The 14,870-nt window shown below is 51.2% G+C and overlaps 1 protein-coding gene across 1 annotated transcript; it reads right to left on the minus strand.

Moving 5' to 3' along the window:
- Positions 1 to 648: 648 nt before the first annotated feature.
- On the minus strand, positions 649 to 14,532 carry LOC101333105 (complement C1q and tumor necrosis factor-related protein 9). The gene is made up of 6 exons (XM_004322027.4): positions 13,557 to 14,532; positions 12,515 to 12,670; positions 11,827 to 11,935; positions 7,747 to 7,928; positions 3,818 to 3,880; positions 649 to 2,362 (listed from the first exon to the last, which is right to left on the minus strand). Exons 4-6 carry the CDS (start codon positions 7,910 to 7,912, stop codon positions 1,590 to 1,592), a joined length of 1,002 nt encoding a protein of 333 aa, XP_004322075.1. The 5' UTR covers positions 7,913 to 7,928; positions 11,827 to 11,935; positions 12,515 to 12,670; positions 13,557 to 14,532; the 3' UTR covers positions 649 to 1,589.
- Between the last annotated feature and the right edge of the window lie 338 nt (positions 14,533 to 14,870).

A 14,870-nucleotide genomic window follows, 5' to 3' on the forward strand; every position in this document is an offset into this window, starting at 1 on the left:
TAGTTAGACTTGTAAAAACTGCAGACCAGATCCACAGACAGCAGATGACAGATAATTCCAAATGGCAGATCAGACACCTCCCCAATCAACTTTATCCTTTTGAAGTTCTTTATAACATGTTTTACATTTCATCTTATACATTTGCCCTGCAAAAAAAAAGAATTTTATGAAAGCTTGTATCCAATATTCTGGTCATAAACTGTACTTTTTTCCTTTACGCCTATCTCACCTATAAAGTTCTGACCCTAATTAGAAGGGAGTTAGTACACGAATTGTTTGGTCCATAACAACACCAGACTTAACACTGGGGAAAACCAGCTCGGCTTATTGCAATTGAAAGAAGCCAAAGCACAAGGACACTCTGGCTCAATGAAGAAAATGATCAGTCCCTACAGCTGGGCCAACGTTAGGGCGCCAAGGCAAGTGGGGGACTTGGGGTGTCTCACGTGCTTCACCCGAGTCCTGGCTCTGTTCTAGAAGAAACATACATTAAGGAAAGCCAATAAAATGCCTATAAACAGAAATGATTTCCACATATATCCAAAGTTTTCCAAAACCAAGTAATTTTTCACCTTTTCATCTATAGCAGTGTTGACTGCTTATAATGATAATTCAGAAAATTCCCATTTTCCCAAGGAATGAAGATACTGTCACAACTGCGCTGACTTGGTTGCCATGTGGAGAGAACAGCTGTAAGTCCGTCAGAGTCCCAGGCTGTGATCTGGAAGATGCTGTCGCTTGAATATGCACTGGGCTTGTCTCCTCTTGCTTCTTTATTAGTTGCTCTCAGCTAGTGGAAAAGTGTATGGAGTTAACGTAAGCATAGTTAACACTTCCAGAATTTTAGGAGGGGATTATTCGCTGGACCACAGGGCAGTTCCCCTCTAGATGACTTAAATCACCTAGTACAGTGTAAATGCTATGTCAGCAGTTTCCAGGTTGGCAAATTCAAGTTTTGCTTTTTGGAACTTCCTGATTTTTTTTTTTCCAAATATTTTCCAACCATGGTTGGTTGAATCTGCAGATACGGAACTGTGGATACGGAGGGAAACTAAAACAGAGTCAAGTTTGGCAAACAGTTTACTAACAACTGTTTGTTGAGTTGAATGGTGATGAAAACCCAAGATAGAAAGTGAGCAGAGTGTCCTGCAGTTTCCCGGGCTGTGCCACTGTCACCAGCCCAAACTCTTATTAGTCACAGAGGGAATAAACACTTCCTTTTCTTTCCCTGTAATGTCCTCAGGAATTCAGATGGGAGATACATCATCACACGGCTAGTTCGAGCACTAAAATGATATCAAAACACTCCCCACAAGGAACGCCTGAGCAAAGGATTCTTCAGATCACGGGAATGATGGAATATATCAAATACACTGTAATAAACAGAGCAGGTAGTTTTACATTTACTCTCGGAAGGATAGCGAGTTCTATAGACTCAGTTTTAGGAATAACTTTCCTACTTTCACCTTTTTATGGTTATGACAGTGGTGATATAATTAACGTGGTAAAACCATCAAATAATGTCTTCACCAAGCTGATTCGGGCGGATGGAGAGACAGAGTTAGAACCGCTGCCCGCCCCCCGACCCATCACGCGCTGCTGAACAGGAGGAAGCCCGTGAACGTGGTGTCGTCGTCCTCATCCGCAAACAGGCCGTTGAACCTCTCCCCTCCCGTCACCTGCAACCACACCTCGTCCCCGAGCTTCAGCTGCAGGACGATGCCACCGGACGCCTGGTCCTCGGAGCTCATGTAACCGTCCTTGGTGTGCAGGACTTTTACCCCGTTTTTGACCAAAGACACCTGGACGTTCCTGGAGAAAACGGTGATGTGGTAGGTGAAGTAATAGACGCCGGCGACGTGGCAGGTGAATTTCCCCGTGGCCACGCTGTAGTGGCCAAACTCGTTGTACAGGATCCTGTCGAACTTGATGGGCACGTCTGACGGAGGGAACTTGCTCAGCACCGTGAGCCCCACGGTGAAGGCGCTTTTGGGCAAGACTGGCGTCTCCCCAATTTTCCCTTTTTCTCCTCGATCGCCTTTCCAGCCTCTCATTCCCCGGGCTCCGGGCTCACCCTGGGGCCCCAGGGGGCCGGCATCTCCCCTGGGACCCGGCTTTCCGGTGGGGCCCACGGGGCCAGGTAAACCAGTTGGGCCCGAAGGTCCAGTGCTGCCCTTTGGCCCTTCTGGGCCAACGGGACCCACGTCGCCCTTCTCCCCCTTCTGCCCTTGGGCGCCGGTCTCTCCTCTGAGGCCTTTCTCTCCCATGGGGCCCACAAGTCCCTTTGGCCCGTGTTTCCCTGGGGGGCCTCTTGAGCCCTGATCACCTTTGACGCCCTTTGCTTCAACGTTTCCATCGGCTCCTGGGTGGGACAAGAAAGAACGGAGGAAGAGACGATTTGTGAAACTTTGCTTGTGAAAACAACTTTGGTTTTTCTATTATTGAGCAAGTGAATGAGGTAAGGCAGTGCACAGTTCCAGCATGTGCTCAGGGTTTGAAAGTTAATTTACTCCTAAACTGTGCAGGTACACATGTGCGCAAAACACCCTTTGACTCTACTATACCAGCATCGGGGCTCACGTTAGAAATGACAGTTATTTGCGACTTCCCTGGAGGCCCAGTGGTTAAGAGTCTGCGATTCCAATGCAGGGGGCGCGGGTTCAATCCCTAGTTGGGGAACTAAGATCCTGTATGCAGAGCGACACGGCCAAAAACAAAAGAAAGAAATGACAGCTCTCTGCCCGTCCCTGAGGGGACGCATCTTTGGAAGAGGGAAGAAGGCAGACAGCAGATTCACCAGGGCTGCTTTGGTAGCTGACAGCGCAGCCCCGATGACGTGACGCCCCCCGAGAAGCCCCTCACTGGAGTCAGGTGGTCCTGGGTGGGCGCTCACTGCTCGCCGCGTCTGCCGGCCTGTGCACCGCGCCAGGTGCGTGGCGCAGTCGTGGTTCCGCCTTCCCCACTCCCTGGCGCCTCCCGCTTCCCACGCCCTGACTGGACAGCCGTGGTCCGAGCTCCGGCTCTGGAGTGAGACGCCAGGATCCAGCCCAGTCTCCACCGCTTATGCACAAGCTGATTCCCCAGCTACACCTGGTTCCTCACCTGCACGGCTGGGATAATAAAGTGCCTCCTTTATAGGCTGTTGTATTAAGTGAGTCAACACAAGGAAGGCACTTAGAACGACCCAGTGGGGCGAGAACACTGTTCGCGTTGCCGTGGTAACCATCCTCCCTCCCCCTCTGGCGATAGCTGCCGGCATCCTCCCTGCCTCCAGGGCCCGGCTCAAGGGCCACCTTCTGCTGCAGTCCCACCCCGGGCGCCGAGTCAGAATCCAGCGTCCCTCCTCAGGGCCCAGCGCTAAATCAGGCTTCAGCAAACCATGGAGCGCGGGCCATGTCCAGCCTCCGCCTGTTTTTGACAGCCCGCAAGCTAAGAACAGTTGACACTTTTAAATGGTCACAAATCACGTTCTGAGATTCCTGACAATTACGTAAAATTCAGGTTTCACTGGAACGCAGCCCCACTTCCTAAGGCATCCTCTACGCAGCTTGTCCCTACGACGGCAGAGCTGAGTAGCTGTGACCGAGACCCCGTGGCCCGCAAAGCTGAAAATATTTACTGTCTGGCCCTTTATGGAAAGTGTGCCCATCTCTGCAGTGAACCCTGAGCTTCTGGAGAGAAGGACCGTGTGGCCTTTATCGCTGGAGCATCCTTGAAGCCTCGGAAGGGACTTGTCCTTGGTAAGCACTTAATAATTCCTATCCTATCACTGACGGCTCCGGCTGCGGACACAGCAGGATGGAAAGCCACCTCTGACCTGGTTCTCCTTTCTCTCCGGTCATCCCGTCCTTCCCTGGGCCACCAGGATGTCCTGGTTCGCCTGATGGAAAATGAGAAAATAGGCAGAAGTTAAAATTCTAGCTCCAGTTTCCCTCGATGTGGGTCCCAGTCAGCGATGGAGGGTCCCAGGGAGCCCCAGCCTGACCCGCACACCCCACCCCTCACAGACCTGCGGGGGGAGGGCAGGCAGGGGCAAGCAGCAAGGGTACTGAGTGCGCCAAGAAGCGGGTCGTGCAGTGGACTGGTGGGCTTCCCAAGCAGCCAGCTCGGATGATCACGATTGCGTGTTTCTCACGTGACAAGGACTTGGGGGGGTGGCTTTGTCATTTGTGCTCCTTTTCCATCACTCTGTGGGGGGTGGAGTGGAAGTACTAGCCTCCTATGAAAGTGCAGATGACCATGGTTACACCACACTACTTGGCATGGGAGAGAGGGTTCCAGAAGGATCTCTCTAGCGCCTTACAGTGGTCAAGGTGCTGTGGAGACCCACTGGGACACCAGGCCATGAGGTTCTGCTGCACCCAGGAGTCCTGATGCTCAGAACAGGCTGCCCTGGACACCAGCATCCTATGTTATGTCCACACACGTATGTTTGTAAGCTATGTACAGGTAATGTTCTAAAAACATGTTCATTATAAAACATACACACGGGACTTCCCTGGTGGCACAGTGGTTAAGAATCCGCCTGCCAAGGCAGGGGACACGGGTTCAATCCCTGGTCCAGGACGATCCCACGTGCCACGGAGCAACGAAGCCTGTGTGCCACAACTACTGAGCCTGCGTTCTAGAGCCCGCGAGCCACAACTACTGAGCCCACGAGCCACAACTACTGAAGCCCACGCGCCTGGAGCCCGTGCTCTGCAACAAGAGAAGCCACCGCAATGAGAAGCCCGCGCACTGCAACGAAGACCCAATGCAACCAAAAAATAAATAAATTTAAAAAATAAAAATACACACAAATACATTTGAAAACGGTAAGACAAAGATTAAGTTAATTTTTAGTGTGAGAAATGTGACATAATATCCTTCTAAGAAACATGCGTGTTGTATATAATCTAAATAAACTATATATGTAGCGTGCAAGTCTTAAGGAAGTATGTGAAACTTGAAAGAACGGGGACCATGGAGGAAGAAGGAGAGAATGAGTAGCGGAGAGGTAGAGAAATTTGGTGTTGGATACAGGAGCATCTGTCTTCCTTCTCTCTCCATCTATCTTCTTCTGTGTGTATAGAATATGCTATAACGAGCGTTTTAAATTAAACCTCCCAAATTTGGAGATCGACCACCCAGCGCACACATGCGCCCTTGAGCCGAAGAGAGAGGATGCGCGCCAGACGGGGCCTGTGACTTGGCTCCCACCCGCGCCCTTGGCCTGCAGAAATGTTGCCTCGGCTCTGGAGCAAAGGGGACTCAGACGTTTGTAGAGAAAGCGAGGCTGTGAGCCCGCAGTTTGAGTCACGTAGACGGATGCGACACTTCCACCGAGAAGAGTGTAAAGGAGAAGCCGGCGAGGCTGCCCACGCTGCACAAGCGCTGAGGTTCCCTGGGCGGCGGGCGCCTCCGCGGAGCCAGGTGAGAAAACTGCGGCCGCGGAGAGCACGTGCCCCAGCCCCGGCGGTGCAGGCAGCGAATGCATCGTCCACTCCGAGGGATGATACAGGAGGCCCACAAAGAGCCGCCCAGGAGAGAGGCCAGCATCCGGCCGCCACGCTTGGAGGGCAGCGGAGTCAGGTTCTGACAGCATCATCTGAGCGATGCCTTCCCGCGCTTCTCCCGGCCCAGCCCGCTGGTGGATCCAAGGAGGCGGTCCTCGCAGTGAGAAGGGGCGTGGGAGTGACGGGGGCGGGGTGGGGGGAGGGATCTCAAAGACACAGGGTATCCTGTGCGCGTGTGCGGGCACACGCACGCACGTGTACGCACATGTACACATACATGTACACACGTGGTACCACCGGGCGGATAAGGGATGGATTTCAATAAGATGGAGGGTTTGCCATTCACTTGGACAGGGCCTTTCACTCACCAGAAATGAGACTGGCCTAATGCCCCAAAGCGGCGTGGACTTCCTGGAGGTGGTGTTATCCTAGGAGATCCCAGCGCCGAGTGCAGGGCGGGGCTTGGTGAGAAGGGACACTGCCCCTCGTGACCCTCCGCCCCATCCAGCCCACGCAGTAAACGCTAGACCACAAACGCCCTGAAAACACCTGGAATGTCACACATCTGTGCAGCAGACTTCCCACACTGAGTAATTCTTGTTTCTCCAAATCTTAAAGGCTTTTTCAAAATCCATATTCTAACAGCACTTACTGGCAAAGCATTAATTTCAGTCCATTCTGAAATTGCTTTCTGTGTATTATGCCGTTTTAATATTGCCAGAGGAATATCTAACTCCCTGGTATAATCAAGAAATATCAAGAGGCTTCTCAATGTTTATCATTAAGGTTGGTGAGGCTTTCATATGACGTACCGAGAAAAATGACAGCGCTTGTGTTCACGCTTCTCACGAGTCCTGAAATGCCTTACTTAATTGGTGTGCACCTTCCTAGGAGTCTGTGATACCCTTGGGACATCCACAGTCAGGACAAGGGCATGTCAATGAACGTAAATGTAAATTCACCTGCCCACAGTTATAATAATTTCCAGGTTGGGGGGGCAGACGTCTTGACAGATCTGACTGACGTTCATCATTGTTTTTTCCTTCTAATGCACATCTGAAGAATTCACATGAATAGAAATGGCAGCTCTGCCCTTCTCAGGATTCTTTACTGCTTTGCATTAGCAAGTTCACCCTCAACCATCAGTTTTTTTGCGGGAGTATTTTCAGCACCCATCTCTTTGTGAGAGTTCAACAGCATAATCTGAGAACCCCCGGTCCAGGCACACTTAGTGCAAAACATCCCAACACGCTGAAGGTCAGTGAACGCGGGAGGGTCCCGGCCAGCCTGCTCACACTGTGGGCCACCACTCTTCCCACGGGACATGGTCCAGGCCTCAAATGACACGTGCGTATCTGCAAACCGACCAAGTGAGGCCATTCACACGGATTCATATAGCAAGCGTTTTAAAACCTCAATTTTTTCTTCACCTAAATTTATCTTTTAAGACGTCACTAGAAGTTTCAATGTTTTCTTCCTGCACCCAGATGGGTCCTCTGCTTACATCTTAGGTGTACGACCCTATGGTCAGACCAGGGCTCAAGAACCCCATTCAGAAATCAAGCCTTACAGGTTTTTGTCATGGAAACCACTCACACATCCTGGCTTTTGGGACTGTCCCTCCCAGAGGCTGGATCCTGTCCCCAAGTCCCCAAACCGTGGGGAGGTCCCGGGACACAGCACAGATACCCGAGGAGCGGCTGTGTGGCTCCAGGACCCTTCCTGTTCTCTGGTGTTCTGCACCGCCTGCCTCACGGCAAGGCCTGCACCGTGCTGGGTGCTCCCCGCCAGAGACCTACCCGTCGGATGTCTCTCTAGGACCCGGTGCCAAAGACCCCTCACACCTGTCGCCTGAGGCAGAAAGATCTATGACATCACAAGCTCCTGGAAACGGCCCTGTAGTATCGGAGATGGTGGCCAGCAGACAGCTGGCCAGCCCCACTCAGTGGGAAAGCCCACGAGGACAGGGGTCCTCACGGCTCGTGCTGCCCTGTACCCCACACCCAGTCTGGATCTGGCCGGAGCAGGCTCTCCATCAGTGTCTTCTGGGCGATGGATGGATGGATGGATGGATGGATAGATGGATGGATGGATGGATGGATGGATGGATGGATAGATGGATAGATGGATGGATGGATGGATGGATGGATGGATGGATGGAGAGGGGTGAGCCCACAGGCAATGAATGAATGAAGGAGGTGAAAGGAAGGGGGATGAGCGGGGGGCAGCTGCAGGCACAGGTGGTGGGTACCTGCATCCCCCTTGTCGCCCTTTGCTCCATCACGTCCATCTCTCCCGGGCAATCCATTGTGACCTGGGTTCCCGGGGACGCCAGGGTGGCCCTGCCTGCAGGTGTCCTGTGAGCTCACCATCCCTGCGCAGGCCCCGGAGACGAACAAGAGCCACCAGATCCTCATGGCTCAGATGACAGAGCTGAACGGAAAGACGGAAACAGACTGAAGGGAGAAACTCTCGTCGCCGGGGCCACGGACAAAGCCTCTGCTCTTTGCAGTGGCCCAGCTTGGACAGCACAGCCAGGGCGGGTCGGGGGGCAGCTGGGGGCAGACTGGCCGCTCACAATCGAAGGACACTGTCCTTGGAAGGACGCGTGTGACTGGGGAGCCTCTAATGGTGGGCGATCCGGGAGAGAGCCACGTTCCAAGTCAGGAAACCCCGCTGACTGTTTCGCTTTGGGCAAAGAAACTCCAACTGACCGTTTCACTTTGGGCAAACCCCTCCTTGCAGCCAGAGGAGAGATTAATGCTTCCCTCACTGGGCTACTGTAAAAACCAAATTCGAGCACATTGTGCATGAAAGCACATTTTGAACAGTAAAGCAAACATGGAATTAGCATTTGCTCCGGCAATCCCACTTCCGGGTATACACGCAAAAGAACCGAGGGCAGGGACTCCCGCAGATATTTCTACGCCCATGTTCACAGCGGCAATGCTGTCCACAATCGCTAAAAGGTGGAAACGACCCACGTGTCCATTGATGCATGAATCGATAAACAAAATGTGGTCCACCCACATGATGGATAGATATGATTCAGCCTTAAAAAGGAGGGAAATTCTGACACAGGCTACAACATGGGTGAACCTTAAAGACACTGTGCTCAGTGAACTAGGCCAGTCACAAGTGGACAATGCTGTGTGATTCCACTTACATGAGGTACTGAGAATAGTCAAATTCAGAGACAGAGAGTAGAAAAGTTGGTTCCAGAACCACTGCAATAAGGTGGAGATCAGAAAAAAATTGAGTCACACAAATTTCTTGGTTTCCAGGTCATAACAAAGTTATGTTTATACCATACTGTAGTCTATTAAGTGTGCATGGCCTTATGTTGAAAAACAGTGTACATACCTTAATTTTAAAAATACTTTATTGCTGAAAAATGCTAACCATTGTCTGAGGCTTCAGCAGTAGCGGTAGTAACATCAAAGATCACAGATCATCAGAACGAATGTAATGGTGATGAAAAAGTTTGAAATATTGTGAGAATTACCCAAATGGAACCCAGAGAGACGAAGTGAGCAAATGCTCAATGTAGGGTTGCCACAGATGTTTAGTTTGTGACAAAACGCGCTGTCTGTGAAGCGCAATAAAGTAACGTGTGCCTATAAGCATAGTAACAAAAACTAGAAGCAAATATATCCAAACGCACGTGGTGGCTTTGGAATGGTGAGGTTATGGGAGCTTATCTTTTTTAAAAATGCTTTTTTACAGTGCCTATAAAACTATTTCTACATATACATTTTTAAAACCCAGCTAGACTGTCATCCAGAGGGTCACATCGCCATCATATGGAAGCCTCCATGAGTCTCAGGCTGCAGCTTGATGCAAATAGAAGAATTTGGGGACGGAAGGGCAGATGTTTCCCTTTAAAATCACAAACTTACGCCATTTCAGGAAATTGACTTGAGTTTTCTTAGAGCCAAATTCCATAAATAACCTACACCTTCCTCTTCTGTTTAACTCAGAAGTGACTGGTCGTAGTCAAATCTAACTTGCACAGACCAACCTCTGCAGGGGGTCTAGATTTTTCCCTTTTAATTGTTTCAAAATGTGTTACAATTATTCCAGTAATAAAAAGGATCAGGAGCTCCTATAGGTGTCAAATTGGGATAAACTCCATTTTGCTCTCCAGCCAGAGAAGAGCTGAGGTAAAAGCAAACATCCATCCTTCTGCGATTCTCTCCCTGGTTCTGCACACTTGACACGGGCGGAGACGTATCACCCCAGGCCCGGCAGGTAGACAAACTTCAACAAAGGATCATGAATAAAGGAACGTGCTTTGCTCCCGAAGAAGCAGTGAGATAGGCTGTGGCACCATCTCTAAAGAAAACATTTTTAGAAGAAGGACATGACGGTTTGCACAAGGAATAGAGGAGAAATTACATTCATGTGTTATTTTCCAAAATAAAAAGTTACATTTGCGTTTCTCACAAAGCCTCTGGCTGGCTCCTCAGTTTCAATGTTTAATTCCTACTTCTGGTGTTTCTCCAGAGTGCACTGGAGCTAGGACCCCGTCTGTCTCCCATCCTTCCCTCCCCGGCTTCCACCTTCCCTCTTGTCTTCTCTGGATCACTGCCCCCCCTGCCCCGCCCCTTCTCCACGCAGCACCTAGACTAGCGTCACTTACAGGTAACAGCTTGTTGAAGACAGCAACTGCATCTTCCTACTTTCTTATTTTCAGCACTCACAGTCAAATATTTGTTGAGTGGTTGAATGAATGAATGACAGTGAATAAATAAATGAATGAATGAATAAATAAATATTATCCTGGTTCCAACCACATGCAAATCTTCACCAGGGAGGTGGCTGGATGTTACCATCATCAGTGGTAACAGAAATGTCGGTTGGCACACGGCTGCCCACAATAGACTCATTTCCCAGCCACCCCTGCAGCCCAGGTATCACCGTGAAACTAGATTTTGGCCAGTGGGAAGTGGGTAAAAGTGACACGTGCACCTAATGGGCCAGGACCTTCACGGGAAGGGGTGCGCCCTCCCTCATGAACTGGAGGGCAACACTTTGGGGACAGAGAAATCCTGGTCTCTGATGACAGCGCAGACCAGGCCTGCCCTCCCAGCCCATCTTTGACGTGAGAGAGAAACACGCGTGCTGCTAACCTGCCCAAGCCTGTTGTTTAGGTTCCCTCCTGGAGCTAACCTCAGTTTTGATGGATGCAAGGCTTCAGCTGTCAAAGGTGTGCGTGCTCGTCCAAAGTGAGGAGGGTCTAGCATCTGTAGTCACTCAGCCCATCGAAGTTGCTGAGGACCCACTGGGTCAAAAACCCTTCAGGTGACACCTTAAAAATCCCACAGCAGGCCCTGCCTTAGAGCAATAAAGTCCGTGTGAACGCAAAGAGAATGGACACAGTCCTTCTGTTGAATGTCAAGTCAGGGGGAAGGAGGGACCCTGGGAAGCCCCTGTGACCCCACAGACCTGACATACGGAAACGGTTAGGGGCAGAGGGATACAGACTGCAAATGGCTATGGAGTCACTGTTTGTTAGACCCAAATAAAATAGGTTCTTACTTCTTATTTCTGGGTTGTTTCTCCTATGCTTGACCTACATTCTCCTTCACGACTGAATTTCTTTCTGAAAGGTTGCTCAGCGCCCCTCCTGATTAATTTTCTCCAAGGACATGTCGTCCCTAATTCATGGCCAAGATTAAAGGTTTCTACTCTTCATCATTCTTACTTGCCCACATACAAAGATTTAATAAAGACCTGCCAGAGCCCAGCTGAGCAATCTTTACTGGGTCTCCAAACCTCTAGCCTCTAAAGGTTGCAAAAACTGCAAGGAACCCAGCATCCCTCCCAGACGTGACGGTCCAAGAACGTAAATCTCCAAATTGCCTTCCTTGAATACATTTTCTTCCACTTTCTCTATACTTTGTACATATGTATTTCTTCTTCAACATATGTTGAAGGCCTTGTTTTAAACTACACTGGGTCAGTTAGTATCGCCACGAATATACAAATGTACATGTTAACATGTGTGCAGAATAACCCATGGGCTTCTCTGGAAAGCTCTCTGGAAAGCTCTCTGGAAAGCTCTGCTGATTCTCATGATTTACCCTACGGTTTCACCCCTCCTCGCAGCCAGTCTGCAGAGTTCTAGCAGAACTTCAAAATCTGCTTCTGTCTCTTGTTTAGCCTCTTAAGAATGTATTTCGGAAGTGGCTTAACCCCTTTCCTACCCAAAGCCCTGTAGACAGATACCTACTTAAGCAGGATTATCACACACCAGTAATACAAGAGCTGCTTCAGGACTCTGAGGCCTTAAACTGAATTTAAAGAAATTGTTTCCTAAGGCTCTTACCTGAACCCCAGGGCTGCAGGCGGCACGCAGGTGCTATGCAAACAGGGAATCAGGAGCAAACTAAATGAAAATCACACCTTCCTGCCACGCAATTCCCTAGTGGATGGATCTGCAAAACAGCAGGAAGGGGAGGGAACAAGTAAGCACGAGGTGTCCTGGAAGAACTTCAAAAGTTGAGGCAACACTTGAGCCAGGGGCACCTTCCAGCAACACCACTTAGTTCAGCCAATTTAGCTCCTTCTTTCCGTCCTTTTTATTTTATTTTTCGATTTATTTTATTATAATTATTATTTTTAACAACTTTATTGGAGTATAATTGCATTACAATGGTGTGTTAGCTTCTGCTTTATAACAAAGTGAATCAGCTATACGTACACATACATCCCCATGTCCCCTCCTACCCTCCCTATCCCGCCCCTCTAGGTGGTCACAGAGCACCGAGCTGATCTCCCTGTGCTATGCGGGCTGCTTCCCACTAGCTATCTATTTTACGTTTGGTAGTGTATACATGTCCATGCCTCTCTCTCACTTCGTCCCAGCTTCCCCTCCCCCTCCCCGTGTCCTCAAGTCCATTCTCTACGTCTGCGTCTTTATTCCTGTCCTGCCCCTAGGTTCTTCAGAACCTTTTTTTTTAGATTCCATATATATGCGTTAACATACGGTATTCGTTTTTCTCTTTCTGACTTACTTCACTTTGTATGACAGACTCTCGGTAGCGAGAGAAGGTGAGGCAGCTTCCAGGTGGGTCTGGAGGGAGGAGTCCCCCCGGCAGGCGCTTCCCCTTAGACTGACGTTTGTGCCTTTGCTTCCTCTCCGCGATCAATCACGAGCTAATAGGACCAAACTGAAGACGATGCTGTTAGGCCTCGATCGGATCCTGGACCCTTAGAACTGACATCACTTAACTAGATCTCTCTGACTCTGTGTAGCTCCTTTTAGTGTAGGCATTCGACTGCCTAAGAGTTTAATGCCTGTTCTCTCTCTCTCTCTCTCTCTCTCTCTCTCTCACACACACACACACACACACACACACACACGGCACTAAGAAAAACATGGTGCAACTAGTTTTTCAATCCCATGTGATCACTGATTCTTATCTTCTCCCATCAGTGTCTATTAACATTGATTTCTGACTTAAAAATAGCATCGAGAGAACAAATGCACCCAATGCTGTTTCTCACAGAACCAACTCTGAGAGCCAAGCTGGAATGCAGAGGCCCCAGGGAGAGTGGGGTGCAGGGAGAGTCCCCCCTGAACAGAGGTAAATCCCCTACCCTCACTGTGCCTCAGTGTCCTTCTCTGTATGGCAGGCAAAACATTACCAGCATCACAGGGCAGTGGCAGGGTTTAATTACGTCACAGGTTAAGGACCTGGCCTCTTGACCCCTAACTCCGCCCGGACACCTGGGTCCTTCCTCAGGGGCAGGCGTGTGGGCAGCATTCGGCGCTGCAGACAGTCTCTGCCTTCTGCCCTCCTGCCCCCTTCCCCACCCCGGGCCCCTTCCCCCTTCTCTGCCTCGCTCAGGGCTGAGGCAGGGGCCCCAGGTGCATCCTCACCCCCAGCTGCCTGCTCTCTGCTCGGCCCTCCCCCATCTGCATCCCAGCCCCGTGCTTCCACCGGGTGGTCCAGACAGTCACAGACCCACCCTCCACGCCATCCCTTCCTGGATCCGATTACAGCAGCAGCGCCCAGCACCCACCCAGGTGATGACGGGCACCTGCATCCTCACCGAGCATCCTGACAGCGGTCTTCTCTCCTTTCTCATCGTCTCTGCTGGATTCTGTCTCGCCAGTCATCCCCCGCCTCTGGTTTTATGTCCGCCTTTTCTCTGCCCCTGGAGCAGTTCTCCTCGCCTAGACTCCGCCCGGTACAACCCAGCGCCCCGGCCCGCAGCCCTGAGATGGACCTTCCACCATTGGTGTCTCAACTCCCATCGCACTTGGATCCCAGCAGCTCACCCAGGGCTGCTCGGGGCTCCCCCTCAGGGGTCTGCGTGCGCCCTGCCTCCCCGGAAAGGCCCCCATCCCTGAAGTCCTTCTAGAACTCAAATGTTTGCAATGCACGCTGTGCTCTAGTAATGCTCCACGTGCTCGTCCCCCTGGAGCACACGCCCCATGGGAGGATCGCCCGTTTCACCGTCTGTCTGGTGCCCCATGGGACAGTGGCTCCCGGGCTGGGCCGTCTCCCCGGAACCCCTCTGAGGACGGCCCTACCCTCAGCCCTCTCCTCCCTCCACGGGGTGCCCTCCTGAGCTGCGAGAACTGCCCTCCGAGGGGGGGTTAGGTTCCAGAGCTTCCACACCCCTGGCCCCCTAAGCAAAGCCCCTTGAGTCCAGCCCAAGGAGGGGAGCCGAAGGCCGTTACGAGTAAACAACTGAGCAGGGGCGCTGCGGCAACCTTCGAGGGGATGCTTTCCTGATGACGGTCACAGCAACAATGGGCTATCTGCTTAACTTTGCGGAGCTGTTAATTAGGGAAGGAAATTCTTATCCAGCCCACTCACCAAGGCTAAGTGAGTGGGGCCACCTGCGGATCCGGAACCACCGGGAAGGGCCCGCATCTGCCTCGCGCCCCCGGGAGCCAGAGCTGTGCTTCTCACTCCAGTTTTGGCTTTGCCAGTCTCACTCCGATATTTGGTGGCTTCTTTCAAGTCGAGTGGCCGCTCTCTGTTCCCCTCAGGGCCTTCCTTCTCCTGCACCCACCCCAGCAGTTTTCATCAGTTCATTAGTGGATGATTTTTGCTGAAAAGAAATCTGTCAGTGTCCAGGCAGGGAAGGAGCTGCAAATCCCAGAAAGCCTCCTAGCACTCACTCTCCATTTAAAATATATGTTATGGGGCTTCCCTGGTGGCGCAGCGGTTGAGAGTCCGCCTGCTGATGCAGGGGACACGGGTTCGAGCCCCGGTCCGGGAAGATCCCACATGCCACGGAGCGGCTGCGCCCGTGAGCCATGGCCGCTGAGCCTGTGCGTCCGGAGCCTGTGCTCCGCAACAGGAGAGGCCACAGCGGTGAGAGGCCCGTGTACAGAAAAAAAAAAAAAAAAAA

The sequence above is a fragment of the Tursiops truncatus genome, chromosome 18 (genome assembly GCF_011762595.2).
Source record: "Tursiops truncatus isolate mTurTru1 chromosome 18, mTurTru1.mat.Y, whole genome shotgun sequence".
In the NCBI taxonomy this organism is placed as follows: Eukaryota; Metazoa; Chordata; class Mammalia; order Artiodactyla; family Delphinidae; genus Tursiops; species Tursiops truncatus.